We start from the raw sequence: 26,586 nt of genomic DNA on the forward strand, positions 1-26,586 counted from the left end.
CCCCTGGTCTTGCAGAAAGCAGAAGTGTTTCCTAAGGGAATGGTGCCCCGACCCCCCACCAGGTTACCTGAGGAACTCACAATGTGGCGAATGTTTGCATTTTCAATAAGGGAGATTGCAGACGGTCAACTTGGGAACCCAGGAAAGCAGGGGTGTTTACTGTCAGTGACGTCACAGGACAGTCATCAAGGGGTGACGTCCGAGCGATGACCCGAAAACCGTCCTCCTCGGACGCCTGCGGCGCCTCACCGCCGCGACTCCGTCTCCCGGTTGTTCGGTGCCTTCCGCGTGGGCAGGTGTCCGCGCGGCCCGGACGCTTCCACCGCGTCTGGGCCGGATGCCGGGCCCTGCGCTGCCACGTTGGCCTCGGCGTCCACGCCGCTTCTTGAGAGACAGGGTGTGTCCGGACCACTCCTCCTTCCGCCTGCGTGTCCTGCTCTTTTTCTGCACAGCGGCCACCTCCGTGCAGACGAACGCATCTGTTTCCTTATCTCTGTGAGCAGCGGGCCCCGCGAAGGCTCGTGGGTCCCTCCCACCGGCGTGCGGCCCGGAGCGCGACGCCAGGGGACGCTTCGCACGTGTTTGCCGAGGGAACAGGCTGCCTTCCCCGGGCGAGGCCGCCCTCGGTCCGCGCCCTCCGCGCCCGGCCGGGCCCCCACCCTCCCGGCGCTGGGCTCGGCCTGTCTGCGCTGCTGACGGTCCTGTTGGTCCGGTCCGGTCCGGCCCCGGAGCCCTTCTCAGACCCAGCCCGTCCCCACCTCGGCCCGCCGGTGCTCTCTCTTCCCTCCCCGCGGCCGCAGGACGGGGCCCCGGGGCGAAGGTCTCGGGACGCAGAGCGCAGGGGCGCCGCGACGTCTGCCCCGGGGACCTCAGGAACTTCGCGCAGGAGGAGCGCCCGGGACTCTGCCTGGCGAGGGACGGCGGGGACAGCGGGGCCGGCTGGGCTGCGACCCCGGCGGGTCGGGGTTCGGGGGCGAAGCCCAGGTGAGAAGGGAAGGGCGGCGCGGGTCTGGAAGGGCTGGACCCTGGTGCGCGGTGCTGGGGAGCGTGGGCACGGAGAAGGCGGACCGGAGCCGCCTGGGGGAGGTTTGGACAGGTCACGCTGGAGGCCTGGGGGCGGGAGGGGGAAAGGCCGGTGCAGTGCTTGGTGCGACGGGGAGAACGGAGGTCTGGGGACGGGGACCTCGAGAGACTCCAGGAGGGTTTCGGAGGACTGTGATGGGGCGGGAGCCGGGCACCGGGGTCGCGCGCTCGCGCAGGTGTGGGGGTCCCTCTCCCCCGTGGGGGGGGAGAGCGGAGTGGAGCGAGTTGACGCTTCACTTGGATGCGCTCGCAAAGGCCGCCTCGCTCCCCTCTCTCTCCTGGTTGTGAAAAGAGAAAAAAACGGGGAAACCGGCGTCGCGGGAGCGTGGTGAAGGAGCGGCGGGCTTCTCCCGTGTCCCGCGGTGCGGGGCGAGGAGCTGAACAGAATCGCTCCGCGCCGGACCCCACGTGCCCACGCGCCCACGCGGAGGCTCCGCGCGCCTGAGCCCGGGCCCGGCGCGCCCCGGGCGGCCTCCGGACAGCGGGCTCTTTCCGCGCGCGCGCGCTCTTCTCTCCGGACCTTTCCTCGGCCGTTCGGCGCCAGGAGGCAGGGTCGGCGTCCCTTCGTCGGAAACGTCCCTGGTGAGAGACAGGCCCCCGTCCGAGCGGACGACGCCCCAGGGGACGTCTCGCGCCCACTGTGAGCTCCGCCGGGGGCAGGGCTGAGACCGGGCGTGGGGATAGTTCTGGTCCGATCAAGTGACGTGATTGACGGAAAGGGTTTTCGCTGTAGCCACGGTGACCAGTTCTCCCTAAAGACGCAAGTCAACGTTGATGTTGCAACCAAACTGGGCGGGTCCCGTACGGTCTTGAGGAGTCCGGGAGAAGGTGTCAGAAGGTAATATAGCTTTTCCCTCCGGTTGTTCAATTTTGGATCCTTTTTGCCAGGAGCACCTGGAAGTTCTCGGAGCTGGTGCTATTCTGTGACTCGTCGTTATCCAATAACTGGGACCACAGTCCTGGCTGCCTTCGCCTTATTTTCCAGCGGTGAGCGACGTGGAGACAAGACGCTTCTTTTCCTGGGGGCTGCAGTTCCCAATCGTAGCGTATTTTAGGAGGAGTCACGGATTATGTGGCTCCATTTCTGCTGGAGTTTCCCCAAGTGTAATGGATTTAAGCAGGACGGCTAGAAGGGGGCCAGGGTCAGCCCCTGAACTGTGGGGTGCGGGCTGCAGGGTCCCTCTGGAGCCCCCGCTGCCTCTCTTGCCGCTGAGGCCCTTGTGCACCTGTAGGGGTCGTGACCTCTCCCGGCGCCCAGGACAGGTCTGTCCTACCTGGACAGCCACCAGAGATGGTGCCTGTGGTTTCCCATGGCACCCTTTTGCTGAGATGGTTTAAGTGGCTCAAGCAGCCCCCCATGAGGGCGGCGTCTCCTGGGACCTGGGCGCCTGAGGGAGCATCAGTCTGCAGAGGACCAGCAGAGGTCGGCTGGGTGAGGAAAACTGTGGGTTTATTTTCAGGTTTTTGTGTATGTGGTGTAAGGGAGCCTTTGGCTGAGGGTTAGGCTGATGGAACACAGGGTTTTTGTGTTTTGCTGCAAATTATAGAGGAACTAAGAATATTTTACACTTTTTACAACGTTTTACACTAATGTTCCACTTTTGTGAAACATTAAAAATTTTTGCTATGAATAAATATATCTGTAGAAGTGATTGAATTTGTTTATAAATATCAATCTAAAGAATACTTGAGTAACAGAGAATTCACAATTTCTTACCCTAATCCTCAACAAGAAATTAAGACTTAAGAAGAGCTCTTTTTTTTAAAGGATTTTATTTATTTATTTTTAGAGAGGGGAGGGAGGGAGAAAGAGAGAGAGAGAGAAACATCAGTGTGCAGTTGCTGGGGGCCGTGGCCTGCAACCCAGGCATGTGTCCTGACTGGGAATCGAACCTGCCATACTTTGGTTCGCAGCCCGCGCTCAATCCACCAAGCTACACCAGCCAGGGCAGAAATTAAGATAAAAAAAAATGTTAAGAATAATTAAAGGTACAGAAAAAAGCAGCAGAGAAAAGAACTGTGTTTACAAGAAAAACAAGATATGTTGTGATTGAATAAAATGGTATGAGGCCTGGGCGTGTTTCTTTGAAGAGAAAGGGAATTAGTTTTGTCCTAAGAGAGGCTGTTGCTCTAGAGCGAGACAGAGGAAAAGCAGGACAACGGCGGAGTGTGAAAAGGAAAAGTGGCAGAAGATCTGTGGGGGGAAACGCAGAGAGGGGAAGATTTTTATATGGCAAAGCTGACCGTGATGGGAACACATTTCATTAAGTAAATGGGTGTAAATGTGAAAAGTCAGCTGACGTAGAAGCGCAGTTTGGTTCTGTTCTACTTTCGTTAGAAAGGACGAAGTTGTCCTGTGTTGTGCCGCACCAGATAAGATGGTGTGAAACATTTTCTGCCCATAAAGCACAGATACAATGTTTCCTTGAAACATGTTTCCGCTTCCCATTGTTTCAATCAGGTCTCGGACGACTCAGGAAGACAGTCGTGTCGGTCCTGAGAACCAGAGGCGAGACAGCCACATGCGGACCCAGAGCCGCTGTGGCTGGACCCTGCTCTCCCAGGGAGACCCCCCCAGCACGCACAGGACTCAGAGCAGCAGTGACTGGACCCCCCACTCTCACGCACAGGACTCGGCGCTGACATCCCGGCACCCCCAGTCTCTCAGGCTTGACCCCTCCACACAGTCCCATGCACCGATGTGACAGGACCCCAGCTCTCTCAGGGGGAGCCCCTCCCCCAGTCACAGGGCTCAGATACGAGGTGGTGTCAGGGCTCCATATTCTCTCCGGTGAGACCCCTCCTCACACTCAGAGAACCCAGAGCTGATGGGACAGGTCCCTCTGTGCTGGCAGAGTGGGCCTGCTGGCTCTCAGACGCCCACTGCCTGGAAATGCTTTGCTCTGCTGCCATCTAGTGCACATCCTGGGGATGGCACCTATTTACTCAGCAGCTGCTCGGACCGTTTTGCCAGGACGCTTGGAATCTCCAGGGCACCTCACACCATCCCCAGCTCAGCAGGTCTTACATGCCCATCCTTGTTGGGCCCAAAGCTCACGTGACAGGGCCCACTACTGCCGCTGGGGGGACCTTTCCCCAAACTAATGTGACAAGACCCCTGTTCTCCCAGAGAGGGACCCCTGTCCATAACCACAGAACCCAGAGCTGAAGTGACTCGACCCCTTACTCTGGCAGCCGGGCCCCTTTGCATACTCATAGGCCCCGAGCTGATGTCACGGGACCGCTGCTCTCTCTGGGTGAAACCCCGCCCCACGCTCCCTGAGCCCCCTTAACTGGAGGGGATGTGACACCACCCCCTGTTCTCTCTGATGAGACCCCCCCCCCAGCACTCGGACGATGCAAGCTGTGACCACAGGACCCCACTCTCCCAGGTGGGCTCCCCACTCACGCACAGGGCCCAGACCTGGTGTCACAGGCCTTGCTGTTCTCTTAGGAGGGACCCCAGGCCCGTACCGAGAAGACCCTGTGCTGAAGCAACACGGCTCCTCACTCTCTGGTAGGACCGACACCTTCTTACAGCCACAGGAGCAAAAGCTGCAGCTGCCGTGCCCTCTACTGTCTCCAGTGTGACCCGGCCCCCACGTCACAGCACCCAGAGCCAATGTAACAGGACCCCCTGCGCTCCCCGGGAGGGACCCTTCCACACACTCGGGGGCCCCAGAGCCAAGGGGACGGGAACCGCTCTTCTCCCTGGTGGGACAGTTTTCCAGATGCACAGGGGACAGAGCCTGTCACACAGGCCTGACCTACTCTGTCAGGTGGGAGCCCTTCCCACGTCCACGGGTCTCGGCTGTCAGGCAGGATGCCTGTCTTTCCCAGGTCAGGGCCCTCTTCACTGTGACAGGACCCCACTCCTGACAGGGAGAGGCCCCTTCCCACACTCCCAGGACCCAGAGTTCAGATGGCAGGGCCCCCTACTTTCTCAGTGAGGGGCCCACCCCCCATTCACAAGATCCCGAGGAGTTGGAACAGCACCGCAGACTGTTTCACGTTGGACACCCCTCCCCTCCTCACTCTCTGGGACCCTGGCTGATGTCAGAAGACCAGGTGTCCTCTCCGGTGGGGCCTGTCCTCCTGCTCACAACACCCAGTGCTGACGCGAAACCACAGCTTCCTCTCCCTGGGGTGGGGAGAGGCTTTTTCCTGCAATCCTGGGCCTCAGGGCTCAAGTGACAGGACCCCCAGCTCTCTCCAGGAAGCCCCTGTCCCCGCACCCACAGAGCACAGGGATTGGAACAGGACCAGTCACACCCACAGGCAGGGATGTTCCCCGACGTCATGGACCCACAGCCTCTGCACACCTCACAATCACAGGGCCGGTGTGGCCGAGCCCTGTGCTATCGGAGGGAGGCTGTGTTCAGGCTCCCAGGACCCACAGCTGAAGTGACAGGTCCCCTGCTCTCTCAAGTCAGAACCCTCCCCACAATCACCGGGATCAAAGGTGAAGGGTCAGGACACTTGCATTTCACAGGGAGGGGCCTTTCTCAACCCTCACAGGACACAGGTGTGCAGTGACAGGACACTCCCATCTCTCCTGTAGTCCTCTCCACACTCAAGTGGCCCAGGCCTGAGGTCATAGGACCCTTACACTCTCAGGTGGGACCCCTCTCCTTGCTTATAAGACCCAGAGCTGACTTGACACAACCTCTTATGCTCTCTGGTGAGGGCCCAGAGCTCATGTTATGGGGCTCCATCCTCTCTTAGGAAATAGTACTTCTCCCAGCAGTCAGAGGACCCAGGACTGACTTGTCAGGACCCCTTTTTTACACTCTAACACACACCGCCATCTAGTGAGCATTTTTGGAATAGCATCTGAGTTGAGGCCAGCAGAAAATGTTGGTTTTTGTCGCCACCTCGTGGACATATTGGGAACAGCACCTTTTTCGTAGCATCTGCTCGCATCATTTTGCAAGGTCACTTTGAAGCCCCTCTGACCCTCTCGCCATCTCAGCCTCAGTACATTGTATGTGCCCACGTTTCCGTTCTATGTCTAATGCTGTTCTGCACGTGGGGTTCCTGACTCTCTCATGTGAGTGAGGTTCCCATGCCTATGTATATCTCAAAATAGGTTGTTTCATTTGCTAATCTGTTTTATACCTGTTGGATTATTAGACCAGCCCAAAGATTCTTGAGGCTAGAGGAAGGATCATTTCTCCACCACGTAATCAAACAGTCAGATATTTAATAGCAGGTGAATTTGTAGAGTACATGTTCGTAACCATTTACTTAAGTAAGATTTAACAATTTAACTGGAGTAACTTATTCTCAAAACTGAGTGATTATGTCAATGAAGTATGGAACAAGGTACTAATGTAGCTTGTTGCTATAAAACTTTTATGTAAAGTTTCAGAGGCGGTAATGAAGAGGGCCAACATTTTATACTTGGCACGTTGATTTTAAACAGGCTGTTAGGAAAGGGGAGACTGGGAAATTACTCAGGATTGTCATCTCATTTATTCCTGAGAGATTTAGTTTCCAAAACTGGGTTTAGGAAGAGAGCTTCAGCACAATCACCTCAGCTTTAGACAGTAAGACTTTCTAGCAAGAGCTTGTCGACCCTCTTACCTTACTCCCTGTGTCTTAGAGGTTTTGGGAGATAAAAAATCTCATCACAAGTGGTGAATGTGTGTGTGGCCCTTTTCCCACTGAAGATGCATGAACATAAGCAACATTCTCAGCCCCTTTGGCTTTGTCACTTCAAGAAAGGTACAAGCACAACTGCAGGGCAACAAAAGGTTTGTGGTGTGTGTGGAGATGTTGCTGTGAGTGATGGAATGTGTCCAAAGTGGATTGTGAAGTTTCATGATGGAGATTTCTCACACGCAGTTGCTGCTCGGGTAGGCAGACCTGTGGCAGCGGAGAGCCATGGAGGGGAGACATTCACTGAGGACAGACCACGTAATGGCACGTGGGAGACAGGTGACCTACTCAAAGGATCGAGATCGAGCATCAAGAATTCTTTGCACCAGCACGGTGACGTTCATCGCTTTGATGCTGTGTTCCACAGAAGTTAAATGGGGTGCTGGGGGGGGGCCCTTTTGACTGAATTTCTACAAGCCGTTCTCCACCGAAACCTAAGGAAAACATTCTGCTTCCAAGACAAATTTTGAGGGGGGACAAACTGTTATGTTAGAATAATGTGGAATGGGAGAGTTGAGGGAAAGAGGAACCACCACCCGCAGCCCCTCCAAAGGGTGGTCTTCATTCAAAGGAGGCGATGTTGTGTATGTGGTGGATTCCTAAGGGTGTTGTGCAGTAGGAGGTCCTTGTAGAAACTAGCAGGTTTCTCCCATCACAGCAACTGAAAGTTGCTTGTGGGAAAATGTTCAGAATTTGTCAGCAGAAGACGCAGAAGGTGCATGGCCATTTAGTTCAGTCTTTCAGAATTTCTCTTAATGGAGAGAGAGTTCCGTTCCCTGGAAGACTGCAGAAGGCACCTGGAAGAGTTCTCTGCTCTGAAAGAGAACAATGCTGTGGCATGATGGAATGAATGGTAAAGTTGCCTGAAAAGTGGCAGAGGGCAGTGGAACAAAGCAGTGACTACATTGTCCAGTTGTTGTTCAATCACGTTTTTTGGGGGAAATGAAAAGTGTGCCTGTCATGGCACCTGATGTTAAAACTGAACAAACTTCTCTGCCAAGCCAGTAAGTGGTTCCATGTGTTCCAAGTGTCGGTCTGTGCTGCCATCTCGTGGCAATTTTGGGAAATGATGCCTTAGTACAGGTCAGCAAAGTGGTTGATACCAGTGGAATATAAATGACTTTTGATGGCAGAGGTTTTTACGAGTGCATTTGAAAACCAGTAAATGTCAGGGCTGTCCATTTACCTTGTCACTGGTTTCCAGATTAATGGCCAGGAGAGCAATTAGTGTGTTTTATGTGACATTTCCTTGATCTGGCTGTGTAGTGTGATAGAGCCAGGTTTCTACAACTTCCAGGTGTGCTTGAGAATTGTAATTTGCTTTGTTGCAGCTTTCTTAAACAACGCAGAGGTAAAATTTATTTAAAATTCTCCACCAAGAGTTCAAAGAAAGTAAATACAAGCACTCTCATTTTATGTACGTGCCCTACAGAGATGTTTATGGGCTCATTTCCTCAGCTCCGCCTAGATTGACTTTACTGTTTTAGGTTCATTGTACCGGTAAAAAGCCTTTTTGTGAAGCCAATAGTACCAGTGTGTTTCCAACTGTCAGTCTCTGCTGCCATCTGGCGGTCATTTTTGGGAATGACGCCTCAGTTCAAGTCTGCAGGAAAAGTGACTGATTTCGGTGGAATATCAATGGTTTTTGATGGCAGCAGTATTTACCAATTCATTAGAAAACGCCTAAACATCAGCACTGTCCAGTTACCTTATGAGTGGTTTGCAGGTTAAGGGCAAAAGGAGCGATGAATGCATTTCATGTGACATTTCATGTGACGTTTCATGTGACGTTTCTTGGAACTGGCTTTGTAGTGTAATAAAGTCAGGCTTTGACGAGTTGCAGGTGTGCCTGAAAATCTTTTGTAATTTGTGTTGTCTGTTGCAGCTTCCTTAAACAATGAGAAAAGTAAAGTTTATTCAATTTTCTCTACCATGGTGTAAAATACAAAATAAAATACATAAAGTGTCACCGTTTTGTGTATGTGGCCTTAGGGACATGTCTTGGTGCTCTTTTTCTCTTTTTTGTCTGGATGTCCTTTACTATTTTAGTTTCCTCATATGGGGCAAAAACTGGTACATTTCCAGTTTCTGTTTTTACGTATTTCTGTTTGAAAATTTCTTTCTGAAGTTTCAGTGTGTAGTATGTTAAGCATATTTCAGTTAAAGTTATTTTGTATCTCAAATGGTGATTTATTTTGGAGATTATTTAGGTGTGTGTTTCATAAATACCAAACAACAGAACTTTTTAGCCACCCACTTTCAGTGATTTCTAGCTTAAATGATATGAAAGCAAGAAATTCACTGTATATGATTTCAAAGCTGCGATGCTGGTTGAAGCCTGCTTTATACTGGGTTGGCCAAACACTCAGTTCAGTCCCTCACCAACCTGCCTTCACTCTGCCATCATGTGACTCTGGTTCACGCACTAGTCTTTAACTTTATTTGAAACCCTTTGGTTAAACTGTATCATGACAGATGTCCTATCAGCATGTGTTTAAGAAAAACTCAGAACTAATGAGTGTGTGGTCATTTTCATATTGGAGATGGATGAATAGAAGTAATATTTTTAGTACATTACACTGTGGCACATCAAGAGGGTTAAAAGGCCAGTTAAATGGAATACAAGATTTGTGGCTTGTGGAAGAAGGTGGTGTGATGGGTTGAACATGTCAGAAGTGGTTTGTGAAGTTTCTCATTGGAGATTTGTGTGGGGGCTCCCCACGTGTTGGATGGACAAGTCACAGTCAATAGCCATCCAGTCCAGACTTTCATCAAGGACAGAACCCAGTATGCCATGTGGGAGACAGGCGATGTACTCAAAAAACCCAAATGAAGCGTCGAAAATCATTTCCACCAGTACAGTTACATTAATCACTTTGATGTTTGGGTTCACAGAAGGGGGGAGGAGGAGGGATCCCTGCCTGACCACATTTCCACATCAGATTGTCTGCTGATACACAAGGAATATGTTGTATTACGAAGACAAATTGTGGACAGGGGGATGAATCATTGATATTTGACACTAATGGGGACTGGGCGAGATCGTGGGCACATGAAGGGAACCACCAGCAGCCACTCCAAAGTGTGGTCTGCACCCAAAGGAGGACATGGACATGGTGGGATCACTGGGGAGTAGTGTACTAGGAGGTCCTCACCAGAAACCAGGCAGTTAATTCCACGGTACTACTCCCCATTGGACCAACGGAACTCACTGCCCCAGGGAAAGAGTCCTGAATTTGTCAGAAGACGCGTAACTGTCCATCAGGAAAAGGTGAGAGAGCACGTTTCTCTTTCTCTTCCAGGGAGCAGATGAGAAGCCCTTGAGGCACCCACCTAGAACAATCCTCTCTATTAAACAACCATCTTCTGGGCAAGGGCAAGAGGCTTGGAATCCATCCGACATCAGGCTGCAGTCACTTCTTGGAGCCTCTACTTCAAAACAAGGATGGTGGCTTACAGCCACTGCCAGGTGGGCAAGGGGTGTGTGTGTGTGTGTGTAAACACCCAGCTCCCTGCACAAGGTGGTCTGAGATTGTGTGAACTATACAAGCAAGGCTGAAACAAAAGTCTCTCTTTCTGACTTAGCTTTGAGAGCCACACACCATTTTCACAACACAGATCAGCTCGGTTGTGTGAAGGAAGGAGTGTACAAGGGCATGTGCATTTGGGGGGTACCTTGGAGGCTTGCAGCTATACTAGGAATGTGCTTTGCTGCTGAAGGGGAGGGAGAGGGAACAGACCTGTCTACTCATCTTGAATCACTAAGCCTTCTGGGAAAACTCCAGGGTCTGTCCTGGTGGGGTGTCATGATGAGCATCACGTGGCAGTCTGTGGGTTCCCCTTCCCACTGAATTCAATGTCAGCCTCTCTGCCAGCATTACACCAGGACTCTGCCCCTCTCCCATGGCCCATGCTGAAAGCTACAGAATATTGAGTTTATGGTACTCTTTCTGGGCTGTCTTGGTCTGGGGAGAAACAGGGAAGGGAAATAAAACCCAAGAAATACACCTTCCTTTAAAAAAGTATAAAAGGAAATAATAGTGGGTATTTATTATTGAAATCCACAGTTTATGTAGACACTCTTCTTCACAAGCCTGGCATTGGGAGGACAGAAAGGTCATTGTTCCTGGTCATGGTGGTGGGTGTCCCCCTTTGGGGATCCCACCCCAGCAGGAACAGAGTGGGTTATGCTTAGGTCTCCCTCATGCAGGAGAGGGTATGATGGGATCCTTGCTAATTGCCATTTCTCTGTATTGAACTTGGCTGTGATTCTAAGAAAAGTGTGACCTCTGGGAGCTGTTAGCATCCTTCCTTTTGCTTATGCAGATACAGATGTTTACCCCATTCTCATCTTGAGTCTCGCTGGACTCCCACTATTGGGCCCACTGGAATTTTGTCCTCCTGGACCATTGTGGACAATATCTGGGAAGGGGTGGCCAGGAATGAACAACATTGTGCATGTCCATTATCCCATCTGGCTTGACCTCACAGAAGTTTAAAGACACAGTAAGTACTAATTTCAAGATGGTGTCAGTGGTGTATTAAACCCTGTGGGACCCAGGTACAAAGAGAGTGCATTACAGAAGCTCCTGTGTTGCAGGCTTCATGAATGCCATTTGCAGACTGGGTGCACCCGTCACAGGAGAAACTTGGTTCTTCTTGCCAATGCAGTAAAGCATTGTAGATCAGCCAGTGTATTAGTGTGCAAGCAGGGTTTGTTAGTGATACGTTCTCATGGAAGAGGACAGGTCTTGCTGAGATGGGAGTGAAAGGGAAGAGCTTGGGTGGCAAGAGCACCAGGTCCTTTGTCCTGAGGGCTTATATAGTTCATGGGATGGGGGCAAAGAACTTACATATTGATTGACATGTAAAAGTGGTGTCAGCTTCCACAGGGGATGAGAATACTCAAACGTAGGTATGTGTGGGGGTCGGTAGCCCAAATCCTTATCTGGCTTCAGACCCCATTTGGTCATCTTGTAAAATAGATATGAGATAGGAGACAGTGAAAGTTAAAGAAGTCACCCAAAGTTATCTATGGGCTCTTTCTGTAAACATTAGGGACCCTTCATAAAACAGATAGTGGACAGGGGCAGTTAGCCAATTTTGTTTTATGGGTCCTTTCCTTGAGTGCTGTGGACCCCCTCCCATCTTCTAGGCCTTGAGATGAATAGTTTCAATGCCTTTCTTTCCCAGATAGTGGAAATGATACCTAGAATTTCAACGTGTTAGCATGGTGTTTCTGGTGATGCTGGACCATCTGGCAATAGAATTGGACCAGGCTCAGGACTGCTGAGTTAGTGGGTGACACGTCTTCCTCATCCTCCCTGCCTTGGCTTACCATCTATCCTACCTAACAGTGTGGGCAGATGTTGCTCCCAGTGTCAGTTCTCAGCAAGGGGTGGGTGAGGGTCTTGTTTCACAGGGTATTTTCAGTACCACCTGCCTGTGTTGAGACTCAGAGGGTGCACAAGCTCAGTGAGAGGGTGGTAATCTGGAGGAAGGCACATCCCCCACCTCATGCCTCCTTCTCAGGGCAGTTGAGTCTATGTGGGGAAAGCAGTGGGCTCTGCTCAAAATCTGAGTTTGGTGACAGACCCCTACCCTGTCCTTATCTTCCTTTGTCCAGTGCTAAAGACCCAGAAGACAAGGGCACTGATGGCTGTTCAGCAGGACTTGTGATCTCAGCGATTCACTCACCAGATTCTGTCTGTGCTCACTCAACTTTGAATGTCAAACTGAAAGGCTGGAGTTCCCATTTCCAGTGTACAGACTAGGAATCGAGCAGAGAGACGAGAAACTTGCCTTAGGTCACACAGCTGGAGAAGACAGAGCTGAGACTCACACCCACTATGGACAGATGTGGGATCTATATGCTGTGCACCAGGAAATGCTGACGCTGAAGGGGCAGGAAGGAGGAAGACCAGGTGCCCAGACCAAGCCAGGCTCACGTCTGTGCACAAGCATACATCCCTCCCTGCTGTTCACCTCTGAGGCTCCGGAGGTTGTAGGAAACTAGAAGAGCCAAGAGAAGTGAAGGGAGGAGGGCAGGGAGCCCATCAGGAGAAAAAGGCCCCCTTCCCAGGAGTCTGGGGAATTCCCTTCCCTGGTGAGTCTGTCTCAAATTCCTCTCTCTGGGCAGTAACCCAAGTAGACTGTCTCAAGACTTCTCCATTTGTAGGGGTTGAATTTCTGTGGCTGAGAGTATGAGTTCTTTGTGGCTCTTAAGGAACCCTCTGCTTTCAGTGATGGGGGAATGAGGGATGTGGGTTTCATGTTTGTATGGAGACAAAACTCTTTAGAAAAGCACATCAAAAAACCACGAAAGAGATTGGTGCTGATATCCCCATATTACTCATGGAACTGTTTGTTCATCTCATCTCTTGTCATGAAACTGCAGGGTTTGTTTAACCAGTTACTTCTGTACTAATTACAATCTTGGGGAGAGTAAGGTTCCATAGACTTCTTAGGGCTACTGACATGTAATTTAATGGTAATGATTCATTCACTTCACCTGCAAATATAGGGATTCTCCCCAGTGTGTCCTCTGGTGTGTGATGAGATGTGACTTCTGTGTAAAGCCTCGCCCACACTCCCTGCAAACATAGGGCTTCTCCCCAGAGTGTGTCCTCTGGTGTCTGATGAGACCTGACTTCTGTGTAAAGCCTCGCCCACACTCCCTGCAAACATAGGGCTTCTCCCCTGTGTGTGTCTTCTGGTGTGTGATGAGAACCGACTTTTGTGTAAAGCCTCGCCTGCACTCACTGCAAACATAGGGCTTCTCCCCAGAGTGTATCCTCTCGTGTGTGATGAGACCTGACTTGTCTGTAAAGCCTCGCCCACAGTCCCTGCAAACATAGGGCTTCTCCCCAGAGTGTGTCCTCTGGTGTCTGATGAGATGTGACTTCCGTGTAAAGCCTCGCCCACACTCCCTGCAAACATAGGGCTTCTCCCCAAAGTGTGTCCTCTGGTGTCTGATGAGATATGACTTTTGTGTAAAGCCTCGCCCACACTCCCTACAAACATAGGGCTTCTCCCCTGAGTGTGTCCTCTGGTGTGTGATGAGATATGACTTTTGTGTAAAGCCTTGTCCGCACTCCCTGCAAACATAGGGCTTCTCCCTAGAGTGTGTCCTCTGGTGTGTGATGAGATATGACTTTTGTGTAAAGCCTTGTCCGCACTCCCTACAAACATAGGGCTTCTCCCTAGAGTGTGTCCTCTGGTGTGTGATGAGATGTGACTTCTGTGTAAAGTCTTGCCTGCACTCACTGCAAACATAGGGCTTCTCCCCAGAGTGTGTTCTCTGGTGTCTGATGAGATGTGACTTCTGTGTAAAGCCTCGCCCACACTCCCTGCAAACATAGGGCTTCTCCCCAGAGTGTATCCTCTCGTGTGTGATGAGAACTGACTTCCGTGTAAAGCCTCGCCCACACTCCCTACAAACATAGGGCTTCTCCCCAGAGTGTGTCCTCTGGTGTGTGATGAGAACTGACTTCCAGGTAAAGCCTCGCCCACACTCCCTGCAAACATAGGGCTTCTCCCCAGAGTGTGTCCTCTGGTGTCTAAGGAGATTTGACTTCCGTGTAAAGCCTCGCCCGCACTCCCTGCAAACATAGGGCTTCTCCCCAGAGTGTGTCCTCTGGTGTGTGATGAGATGTGACCCATCACTGAAGCCTTGCCAACACCTTCTGTGCTCGATTATTACAATTTTTGACATTCCTACTTTCACAAATAACTTGCCTGTGCCCTCTGGACTCTGTTCCTGGCCTCTGCAGGGCTCTTCCTCCATCATTCTCTGATGCTCACTGGAGTTCTTCATTTGTTCTTTGGAAGGGTGGAAAAAGGGTCTTAAGATTCTCCTCTGACTGATTCTTTTAAGCAAAGGTTTGGACCTTTCTTTGACCTCTTGACTTTCAGCTTTATCATTCCAGCTGTGTGTACTAGTATGTTGCTGCTGCTGATTCTGATCCTTTGGAAAGGGTTCCTCTGCTTGGAGGTGTTTTCTTGCAGATGTTTCTGGGAGAATCTGAGAGGGATGATTGAGTTTCACATGTTGGCTGAGGAATTTCTGACTGGAGAAGGCCAGAGAGCAGGTGGGAGATGGATGCACCTCTGACTTTGGTTCCGCTGAAAGAGAAAGGTTTGGTCAGGGCAGATGTTGACAAGAATGCCTGGGCCCCATGATTCACACTGTGGTGACAACGCAACCTCTGTCTCCCACTGTGTGTCCACTTGCAGTCTATTTTCCTTTTTATGCAGTGCATCTTCTTCAGAAATGCAGAAAGCCCACATCAAGTGTCTTTTCTAATATTGCCCGGACAAGGGATTTTCGAGGAGCATCAGAGGCCATTTTACTCCCTGTGTGGATGGAACTGCATTGACCTTTCCCTTTCATAGGTATTTTCTAAGTCATGTGAAAGAGGAAAACCACAGGCCCCAACTAGGAACTGCTTCTCTGTTTTCCAAAACAGTAAAATAAAATGTCCTTTCTGCCCTTGCTTGTGTGGCTCAGTGGATTGAGTGCCAGCCTGCTAAGCAAGGAGTCGCAGGTTCAATTCCTAGTCAGGGCACATGCCTGGGTTGTGGACCAGGTCCCCAGTAGGAGGCGTATGAGGGGCAACCACACATGGATGTTTCCCTCTCTTTCTCCCTCTTCCCCTCTAAAAATAAATAAATATATATTTTTAAATGTCCTTCCTCAAGCCTCATACCAAATATTTATGCTTCATTTCATTCAGTGTTAGCCCATTTCAAATACACTGAGAAATCCTGTTTGAAAATATTTCTCCAACCACACTTCTTATACACCTGACTCCTGTTCCTCTCTGGCCAATCCACCATGCTCTCTCATTTGCAGATGAAGTAATTTCTGAGGGGATTCCCCACTGGAGTTTATTTTCTTAAAATTAACAAAGCATAATCAGAACAGAGAACACACTTTCACTCATGAAAGTCCCCAGTGTCTCAACTCGGGTCATCGGCACTGTATTTCCAGGCTGCTGAGCATCTATCTGATCTCCATTCTTATGCTCAATGCTGAGACGAGACCTGAGTGACCCTCAGCCAGTTCAATGCCTCACCTCTTCTCTTCCCTGCACTAGCTGCTCCCTCTGCCTGGGATCCTCTGCCTGCAGGTATTTTTGTAAATGTTATCTCCTGAGGCGCCCTTTCCGGACCACCTGCCACACTGCACCTCCCCTCACACTGATCCCTGGGCCTGGGTTTCCCTCCTTCACCCATCAGTTCAATAGCAGTGATTCTGATCCTCATGTTAATCTGTGTTTCCAGGTCCCAGGACCCTGTGGCACAGAGTGGGGTCTCACATGACAATTCACTGAAGTGACAAATGAATGTGCCCTGCCTGAATGGTGCGGCTCGGCAGGTTGGGTATTGTCTGAAAACTGAAAGGTTACAAGTTCGATTCCCAGTCAGGGAACGTGCCAGGGTTGTGGGCCAGTTGGGGGTGTGCCAGAGACAAATGATTAATGTTTCCCTTGTACACGGATTTTTTTCTCCCTCCTTTCTACTCACTGTAAAAATAAATCAAATCTTTTTAAAAAAAGATTTTTTTATTTAAAAAAATCTTTTTTTTTTTAAAAAAAGATTTCATTTATTTTCAGAAAAGGGGGAAGGGGAGGAGGGTGAGGGAGAGAAACATTAATGTGTGGTTGCCTGTCACCTGTCCCCTACTGGGGACCTGGTGTGAAACCTAGGCATGTGCTGCAACTGGGAATCAAACTGGTGACCCTTTGGCTCACAGCCCGGCATTCAATCCACTGAGCCACACCAGCAAGGGCAAAATCTTTAAAAAATAATCAATGCCTATAAGAAATGTTTTATCTAGAAGTACAGAGGAAAGTTAAGAAACAGCTATTAAAGTGTAAGAAAAAATGCCTTTGTGAGAGAGCTGGTTAGTGCTTGAAAACTTTTCTTTTTTGCCTCTTAGCCCTTCAACACTATATGTGATTCTATATTTTTTGTATGATATATTTTTAGAATAAAAAAGTATAAAAATTTTGCCTAAGAGCCAAAGGCATATGAATGAATTTTGTATTTCTGAAGTATCTGATTCGAAACTTTACTGATTTTACTCTACTAAAGAGTTGGATCATGAACATTTCTATGGAGATTTATCTCTTTTCTTGCTGTTTTGAAGAACATTGGTGCCCACCTCTCCCGGACGTGAGCTCTCTCTTCCACTTGCTGCCCCACTTGCTGCCCAGCTCCTGGCCATACTCGTCCCCACACCAGACCAGCAGCTCACAGCCCGGCCTGATGACGCGGCAGGTTCGGTAGAAAATCTGCCCGTGGTATTGAAAGGCCACCAGGTTCTGCTCTTCATCATCCCGGGCACAGTTCACATACCTGGGATTGAAGCAGAGGAAGGGAAAGAAAACCTCAGTGATGCGTTCCCACTACCTGTTACATCCATGTCCAGCTCCTCACTGATTCTTAAGGCCCTCAGGCTCTGGTGTTACCCACTGCCCGTAATGCTCTCGGGGAACCGTCTGTTCAGTGTCTGAGCATCTGTCAGCATGTCATGTGAGTTCCTATCTCCAAGTTCTACTTGCAGTGCAAATGCTGCCTAATACCACTTTCTAAAACCGAGTTGTAGATTTAACCTCCACCCTGACTGGCCATAACATCCAGTGATCACTGGCTTCTCCAAACTCTAAATCCAGTTGTCTCATACCACAGAACCTGGTGCTTGATCTAGGGCTCTGCTTCTAAATTGGTTCACTAATTATTCAGTACTCAGCCCACATCTATTTTCTCTTGATAGGCCTTTCTCCAAACCCCCTACACTTTATTTAGGGTACCATTCACTTGCCTGCCCAAGGTTACCATAGAAAATTGGAGGTCTTTTGGTCCTAGTTAAAATAAAACAGAACAATAGTAGTTGATTCACATTCTGTTATCCCTGATGAAAGAGAGCCCCTCTCAGGAAAGGAGCCATGACCATTCTTCTGCAGGCCTCAGAGCCCAGCTCTAGTTAGAAGTGAGGCCGGGATCGTTTGCTGCCCTCACAGGTTCAGACCACCGTTGGTTTGTGCTATCTTGACATGGTGCACTTCTTGGAAATGATAGGTAAATGCTTCTAAAAGCAATTGTTTTATGTCTGTCTGTGAGAAGTCCTTCATAAGGACATGGGTTGTGTGATCTGTTTAAGTAATGTATTCCTTCACCTAAACTGGAATATAATAAGTGCTTAATGTTCATTTGATAAATTAAATTGTAATCCAGTGTCCCTGGTGTATCTAGGCTCTTCAAGTCCTTTCCAGTGCCCATATTGTGTCTAGCAGAGAGGTTTATATTTTGAGGACATATGCCATATTTTGTTCTTAAATGTCCCCTGAAATGAAAGAACACTGTATGGAGAAAAAGAGGAAAAAAGGATTAAGGAAGACCACTGAAGGAGGCATGATGAGAGGAAAAGATATATGGGCTTGTGGGGGATGAGAGTCCCCTCTGGCACCCAGAGACCTGTTGACCTCACCTCATCCAGTTGGCCCAGGATCTGTCCTTTCCATCCACATATTCATAGTAGTTTCTCCCTTTGGCGATCTGTGTTTCAGAAAAGAAGTTAAAGACCTTTTATTGTTTTCATGGGGAGGTAATAGTCAGAAGAATTATTTTTCCCTACTGTCATCAAAGCTCTTCCATCCTACATGGGGATTCAACTGCCAGTTGTGACCACATGATATTTTTCTTACTCATCATCTACACATCTGAGTCTACCTGTCCAGTCAGAGCAGGAGCCCTACAAGGGAGGAGCCAGTCCTTTGTGTCTGCACCACTTTGCTCCTGCTTACTGTCTGATTCTTAAACAGGAGCTCTGTGTTCATATAAAGTCCAGTCAGTATACAGAGCTAACCACATTGTCCCCTCCATGTCTAGCATGTAAGAGGAGAGGTCCCTCCAAGCCTCAGAAGGAGTGTGGGAAGGCAGAGGGCAGTGGAAGAGGTAAAGACTTCTCACCAGCCAGGAGTATCTGCTCTTGGCTGCCTCTTCATCTTCTGTGATGTGTCCTGCATAGGGGCCAAAGTGAAGACCCACTGGCAAATCAGCTGCCTCATTCCACACTCCAAGCCCAACCTCAGGGATGCTGGATGGCCCGATTCTCAACCCAGGGGGCAGGGTGAGGGCTGAGCGGTGGGGATGCCCCTTGTCCACTGCACTGTCCTTTACAAATGTAGGGGGCCCATGTACAGCACAGCTGTTGATGAAGAAGTTCTGACACTTGTCACAATCTGGAGGCGAGAGCAACAGGGGTTAGAGAAGGTATAGTGCATGTTCCTGGATGCAGAGAGCTTCAGAGGGAGTCCAGCACTGACATCATTGAGACTCATTCCTGTATTCCAGGTTGCTAGAGGAAGGGAATGATTTGGGGACCAAAGGACTAGATGAAATTATTGTATCATAACATGCTTCTTAGTGAGGGTCACTTACAAAGGTAGTCATCATCCTGGGGCTCGTTGACCTCTTGGTACACACGGCCCTTTCTTTCTAGTAGGCTGTACCTCTTCATGTCAATCTCCTTTCTCCTGAGTTCTAAGTTGGAGAAGGACAGGTGAGCAAGGTTGGTGGGGTCTGGAGTGTTAGTTCCCAGTTTGTCAGATAACATGCAATCTCCTCCCATAAAATTATTACCCATCCTTTTGCATACTCTGGTATTTTACTCCATTCACTATTGGTTCAGAAGAGTAAGATTCCACACTAAGTACAGATAACTGATTGAATTTTAGTTTCTAGATCTTCCTATTACCAGGTGTAATTGCCAACCTTTAATCATTCATATTTATTGAGTGCACTGTGCATGTTAGGCATTGAGGAAAGGCCTGGGCACACAACACCACTAAAGTGTGGTTGCTGTATCACAGATGGATTTATTGGACAACTTACATGTGTCAATTGTTTTAAATTTAATTTAATGTTTTCAAACAATGTATGAGTGATGTTTCCTTATCTTCACTTTACACATTAGCATTCAGGAGCTCAGAGAATTTACAGGATTTGCCCAAAGCTCCAGTGCTAACTTCAGTCTCAGTTTAGCCCAGCTTAAATCCACACCCATCCAAACTCTACCCCACATCCCTAGGGGCAGAGTCATACTTATCAGCCCTTCTATAGGACTTAGAGGAACTAAAGTTTCCAAATTATTTTCTCTTACCCGATATTTGTCTAGTGTGCTTTTCAGAGGCACATGCTTCTTCATGAGAGGACATTGATTTCTGGGCATGTTCTGAGTCACTTGCAGTCATCAAATTTGCTATTCCTGAACATTCCTTCAAATTATATTCATTGCTTAATGGCACTCTGGATGTTGCCTTCAATGTAAGAGTCACATATTAAAAGATAACATTTAATTTTTCAAGGCTTAGGATACATTTTACATGCATGTCTTTAATAGTTTGATCCTTGGAAATACCTAGGGAGTATGAATATCAGAGGGGATAGGGCCAATGTGGGTAATGAATCCAAGATTAGAACTCATGCCTAATGGCTTTTTTCTTTCAACTGTCTCTATAATATTGAGAGTGAAGGATGTTGGGAAGAGAACAAAGAAATAGTTGGCAGAAACATCTAGACAATAAATAAAATGGTGATAAAATCTGCAGTATTTCTTAGAAAAAATATTTGTACTTAGATTAGCCAGTTCCCACCAATTGTTTGAATAAGGCTGTATCAGTAGCCTGTTGTCTTCAGTTTCATGATCTATAACATGCTAATTTTCAATGTTACAGTGAATGTGCAATTAAATAATGCTCACCAAAGTATTCTGTGAATTGTGTAATACAGTATGAATGTGAGATTACAGTCCTGCTATCAATTTACCCCTCAGCTCTCTCCATATTTCAGTCTCATAGAAATTACCTTCAACACTCATTGATCATCTTCTAGTTTAATTTGTAATTGTGAAATCATTCATTCAGCAAACATTCGGGGGCCCTCTCAGGAGCCCTGATGTGGGCCTGTGACCTCTGAGAAGACTCAGGTATGGTCCAGCCCCTCAAAGAGCTCACAACGCAGAGTTAGGCAGGCTGAACAAATGCTTCTAAACAGGATGAGAGTGGCCTCATTGAAACTGAAAGAAGCTGTTACTTCACCTTACAAGCAATGGCATTTGAAATCAGTTCCAGACAGATGAGTTTCTGTTGAAGAGTGTGTAACCTATATGAAGTGCTTAAGTCATCTTATTATTTGTTGTTTCTCAATCAGCAAACCTGAAGCTCCTCAGGGCTGAGAGATGCTTTCTTTGATTAGAGTGGAAGGCTCTGATCCTGGACATTTTACATTCTTCTTCACCTGGGACAATCCACCGTACAAACTGCCTACACAGTGTACACTGTCCTTAGTCAGAGGGTCTTCGTGCATCTTTCACTTCAGCACAGCAGAGAAGAACTTTGGTTGAAACCGTCAATCAGATGAATGATGTAATGACATATGGATAAGACAATGTAAACTTTAGAAAACTATGAAAGTTTATTTTTCTAATTTTTAAAAAAGATTTTGTTTATTTTCTTGAGAGAGAGGAAGGGAGGAAGAGAGGGAGAGAAACATTGGGTGAGAGAGAAACATTGATCACTCGCCTCTCATGCACATGGCAATTGGAAACCTGGCCCACAACCCAGGCATGTGCCCTGATCAGGAATCAAACTGGCAATCTTTCCCTGCACAGGATGACACCCAACTGAGTCACAGTGGCCAGGGTGAAACCATGAAAGTTGTAATGAGTTTGTAAGTGGTTTAGAGAAGCAACTATGGGTTGGATTGCACTACCACTGATACTGAGATCTTAGACATATAGTCAAACATTTCTATATCTCTGAAAGCTCACTTCCCTCATTATAAATGATGACAATTATAGTACGTACCTCATCAGATTGTTGTAATGTTTGAGTTTATTCACATAGAATTGTTAGAGTCTGAAACACTGTGAGAATGAAACAACTGGTAGTTACTATTGCTGCTGTAGTTGTTCACCATTAAGATGATGATGAGTCCTGGCTGATGTGGCTCAGTGGACTGAGCATTGGCCTGTAGACTGAAAGGTCACCAGTTCCATTCCCGGTCAGGGCACATGCCTGGGGTGTGGACCAGCTCCCCCACTTGGGGGCATGTAAGAGGCAACCTATTCATGTTTCTCTCCCTCTCTCCCTCCATCCCCCTCTCTAAAAATAGATAAATAAAATCTTAAAAAAAGGATGATAACGTCGGACAGTATGTTAAAAAGACTAGGAAAGGAAGACAGCCGTTCCTAGGATACTTTCTGCATTTTCCTACTCTTACATGCATTTCTATCCCTGAGGAAAATTTTCTTGTCAACAGGATTTGGAAATACTCACCTTCTGGTGTTTACTGTGTTCCCTTCTGAAGGCCACCCAGGGTTTCACTGAAAGATGATGAGAAATCAGTGTTTGGGTGGGTAAATGTTTCCAAAATCTGGAGATTCTTATTAGGGACACAGAAGTCTGAATGAGAGTAGTTCAAGAACAATCCCAGGATGACTGGAAAATGTTTTCTGATGTTCATTAAGGCCTATGGTTCCATTGGGGACCATGTACTAATTGCATTAGAATGAGAAAAAAAATAGACAAAGTGTCATCCATGCTTCACCCTATGTTCATAAAGCATCTATTACATTTATTAAAGAATAAATTGGCCTCTCCTGACAAAAATGTAATAAAAGTAACTGCACAGAAACTCCATGTCTTCAACATAACCCTTTCTCCTTCCTGTTTTCTTCATTCAAACTAGCCTTGTCTGGGCTGAGGGCACCAGGACCACCCGGCCTCCTTTCTCTGGTATCCTCCCCTCCAGGCACATACTGGCCACCCACGCCCTTCCTTAGTCATTAGACTCTGGTCAGCACCCACAATCTGCTGACCTCAGAAAACTTGAAGATCACATCTTGACTTCCCCTGTGTTTCAACCCCAGACCCATGAAAGTGGACCGACCCCACCCACCGAACACTCACAATACTGGACAGAACGGCACCGCGGCCCACATCAGGAAATGATCCGGTGATCAACACCTCCTGACCGTGGCCCCCCCCTCCGGTCATCACCACAGTTAACACTGCTCCCTATCCGTCTCCATGCAGGACATCGGGTGCAATGACTCTTCTGAATTAGTTACTTCTTGCTCACTTTATGTTCTTACACATTTACTGCTTATTAATGCATCTGTCAATATACATATGATTACGTTGCCCACGTGAAAGTTGACGGGAACAGCCCCTCACTGTACCATACACTGTTGTGCATCTTGCTTGTTTTCTGGACCAGCAAACCTGTTCCCTGGTTATGTCCTGAGATGCAGCCTGACCCAAACCAGGTCCGAGTCGGGAGGGCAGCTCTGGCTCCTCCTGCCTCTCACCTTGCTGCCTCGGAGCCCGTTCTTCATCAGAGTCCTCACGGTCCCCCTCCTGGAGCTTGGTGGCCCGCCTGCGGTGACCCATGAAAGCTGGTCGAGGGACCCTGAGACCTGGGAAGAGACAAAACCTCTGTCCTGAAGCAGAGAGCGTGGAGGAGGAACAAGCCCAGGAAGCCCGTGGGACTGGCTCCGATGGGACAGCAGAGTCTACAGCGAGTTGCCGTGAGCCCCGCACCCTCGTCAGCGCCGGCCCTGCTCTGACTGAAGGAGCAGACTCCCTGCGACCCGTGTCCCTGCGGGAGGGAGCTGCGGGCGGACGGAGCCGCCTGAGCAGGGGCCAGCCCAGCAGCCTGTCGGGTCTCCAGGCCCCTGGGCCCAGCGCCTGCGCACGCGCTACCTGGGCCGGTGAGCGCAGCCGAGTTCCTCTTCACGTCCCGGTACCCGCCTTTCTCCCCGTCTCCCACCTCTGCCCACTGCTCCCTGGAGAAGTGGAGGGCAGCGTCTTCCAAAGCTTCTTCCGCCTGGAGAGGAGAGTGGACACACCCGTAAGTCAGTCTGTGATGCCAGTGAGAATGCACTGCGGGTGGGGGTGGGGGGCTTCCCTGCGGGGCCCCTCCTCGTGCAGGGAGCAGGCGGGGCCTCGACGGTCCTTGTGCCGAATGCGCTGAGCCCCCGTCTCAGTCTCAGTGGAGATCCGGTCCGGAGCGGCTGCTCCTCGGGGGTGTGTCCCGGGGCCCTGCTCGCACGCTGGGCCTTCTCCCACTTCCCTGACCGGCCCTGCCCCGCGGAGGCCCATCTCTCCCACGCGCACAGCGCGAGTCACCCCCAGTGAGGGTCACCCCGAGGGCAGGGTGTCTGCGGAGCTCTGTCCCCACGCTCCCACCGGCCCCTCAGCTCACCTGAGGCGTCCGCCCCATTCGCCCCACTTCTCCCTCAGGGAGCTCCTGCGGATCCCCGTCGGGGTTCATGGTGTCCGAGCCCCGAATCCGAAGCGCCTGCGGAAGGAGAAGGAGCTGAGAGGGCCGAACTCCCTTCTCCCGGTTGGCAGGGCGTCTGGAGAGGGGGCCACGGTGGGGGGGGGGGCGCCCTGTTCCCGCCCTTTCCTCTGAGGGGCCCGGTCAGCCGGGCGAGCCTGTGGCGGGAAACGCGCTTCTCCGGGGGAAGCGCCCGGAGGTGTCTCTCGGGCTGAGAGGCCCGGGGTCCCTCAGGACACGATCTGCGTCTTCCGGGCGGAGGACACTCAGCGTCCCCGGGGGAGAGGGCCAGACCGCCGCGGCTGAGGGGAGTCGGGGCGTCTCACGAGGGGCTTCCGGGTCCCCTCCACTGAGTCGGTTTCCAGGACGACGGCATTCGGGGTCTCTGCGTTTGGGGAGGTTTGGTCTTTCCGGGCGGGCGAGCTGCAGGAAGGGCGCCCCGAGCCGAGGGGAACTGGGTTTCCAGGCTGTTTGGGGGTCAGGAGACGTGGGGTCCTCCGGGTTAGCGGACGCGCGCCCCTCGGTGCTGAAGGGGTTTGGGGGCCCCTCGGGATGAGGGCATCTGGGGTCTCTCGGGCTGGACTTGGAAGGTCTCGGGCTGAGTGTTCCACATGGCAGGGCTCCCCGCTTACCGGTCCGTCTCCCGGGGCCCCTGCCGCGCTTCCCGCCTCAGTGCAGCGCCCTCTCGGAGCTCCTGGGCTTCCCGCCCTCGGGAGGAGGTTCCATCCTGGACGGCCACGTGGGCACAATCCGCCAATCAGTGCTGGGGTCCCTGGGCCCTGCCCGCCAATGGGCGGTCAGAAGAAGCTGACAGGGCGGGGCAGAAGGGCAGGGGCCCCTGGGTTCAGGACTGGCCGGCGGAAGACCCGCCCCGCCCCGCGGGGATTGGCTACCCTGGGTCTCCGAGCGCCAGTCAGCAGCCTGCAGTGAGCACCGCGGTTCTGTGGGTAGTTTTCCAGCGTCTGGTGAGGGACTCGACCCGCAGGAGCTGGGAGCTCCGAGCCCGGGTCGGTCTGTAGGGTGGACGTGGCCCTCCTGCCCCCTGACAAAGTGTCTTTGTTCCACCGGACTGTGGTCAGGATCCCCAACCTTCGTCTAGAGCCCTCCATTCCCTCTCTTGTCAAACCCACTTGCAACCAGAGCTGCATAACCAGTGATGATGTGATCAAGACTGCACTGCATTCCCTGGAAACTGTCGTCAGTAAATTCTGACCACACAATTCACAGACACAAAAGAAGTCCCATAGGGTCCCAACATTTAAACACAACAAATAGAATAATAAATGCACTGGAAAACACACTAGGAGAATTTCACATCTTAAAGAAGCAGCGTTATGAATAATAAGTATGTTGAAGTAAGTCAGGTCTAAAAAGATTTCAGAAATAGGAAGACAAGATAAAATCAAACCAAACTAAATAAATTTTTTAAAAATGCTTAGAAAAACTACAAGTATTTTCCATAAAAATAAGATATTGAGTTAGAGGACAGGGGTCCACAGAGCAGGGTCATTGTAGCCACTGCTGGCTTTCTTAAGTCCACAGCGTGCCTCTGCTCCTTACCTCGTTTTTAGCACGTAAATGTAACTTGATTTCCATGGACTGGAAATGAGCCAAGTAACTAGTCATTACTGTGAAATTGCATAAAGGGAAACCTCCCTAAAGTGGAGCTGGGGGTCAGTGGGGGTGCTGTCACATAGCACCACCCAGGGTAAATTACAGGAAAAATTGTCACAGGCCCCGGCATGAAGATGTGTCATGTGCTCCCAGGAGAAACCGACTCCCCAGCAACTCTGTCAGAGAGAAACCATCGTCACCCTGGACTGAGGATTTTCTGCAATGCACTTTCATTTGAAATGACCACTCCCAAGTTCCTCCTTTCTCCCTGTGAAATAACGTTCCTCTCCTTTACTTGTGGAGCTTGCCTATGATTTTTGCTACACCTTGCTTGTCCTAAATTGTAATCTTTTACTGTTTCCAAATAAACCCTTTATCTGCTAGTAAAATAACTGACTGCTATACTTTTAAAGTCAACATAATTTGGTGGCCCGTATGGGGATCCAGAGGACTTCTGACATGTCTGAGGCTGATGAGCAAGCAGGTGCAGTGTCCTTGCTCTGAAAGACTCCGGGGAGGGTCCTTTGGTACAGACTTCCCAGTGATCATTTTGAGAATAGCCACCCAGAAATAACATCCTCATTCCCTCTGACCCAGAAATTCCACTTTTCAAAATTTTCTCCCAGTAGCCCTGGCCTGGTAGTTCAGTTGGTTAGAGTGTTCTGCCTATATGCCAAGGTGGTCAGTTCATTCTCCAGTCAGGGCACATACAAGAAGCAACCAATGAATGAATACATAAGAGGACCAACTAACTCTCTCTCTCTTTCAAATTAATAAATGAAAAGAAAAGCATGAAAAATTCCCCCCCAGTTATGCTTCCCTGTGTATGAAATGAAGTATGTTTAATATATTTTATCCAACATATAATAACATATATTT

General features: G+C 49.8%; 1 protein-coding gene across 1 annotated transcript; it reads right to left on the bottom strand.

Annotated features, from left to right (window-relative positions):
* Window positions 1–245: 245 nt before the first annotated feature.
* LOC123818792 (histone-lysine N-methyltransferase PRDM9-like) lies at window positions 246–24,820 on the bottom strand (the record flags this gene model as incomplete). The annotated part of the gene is made up of 14 exons (XM_045839053.1): window positions 246–384; window positions 759–907; window positions 13,343–14,868; window positions 16,913–17,106; window positions 18,239–18,306; window positions 18,721–18,992; window positions 19,192–19,293; window positions 19,913–20,069; window positions 22,089–22,135; window positions 23,123–23,230; window positions 23,517–23,640; window positions 24,019–24,114; window positions 24,420–24,516; window positions 24,726–24,820. Coding segments are annotated over 14 exons (3,174 nt in total), but the record flags the coding sequence as incomplete, so codon positions are not given.
* Window positions 24,821–26,586: the final 1,766 nt, after the last annotated feature.

The sequence above is a fragment of the Phyllostomus hastatus genome, unplaced genomic scaffold, assembly GCF_019186645.2.
Source record: "Phyllostomus hastatus isolate PE091 unplaced genomic scaffold, TTU_PhHast_1.1 phas_contig_29, whole genome shotgun sequence".
Classification (NCBI taxonomy): domain Eukaryota; kingdom Metazoa; phylum Chordata; class Mammalia; order Chiroptera; family Phyllostomidae; genus Phyllostomus; species Phyllostomus hastatus.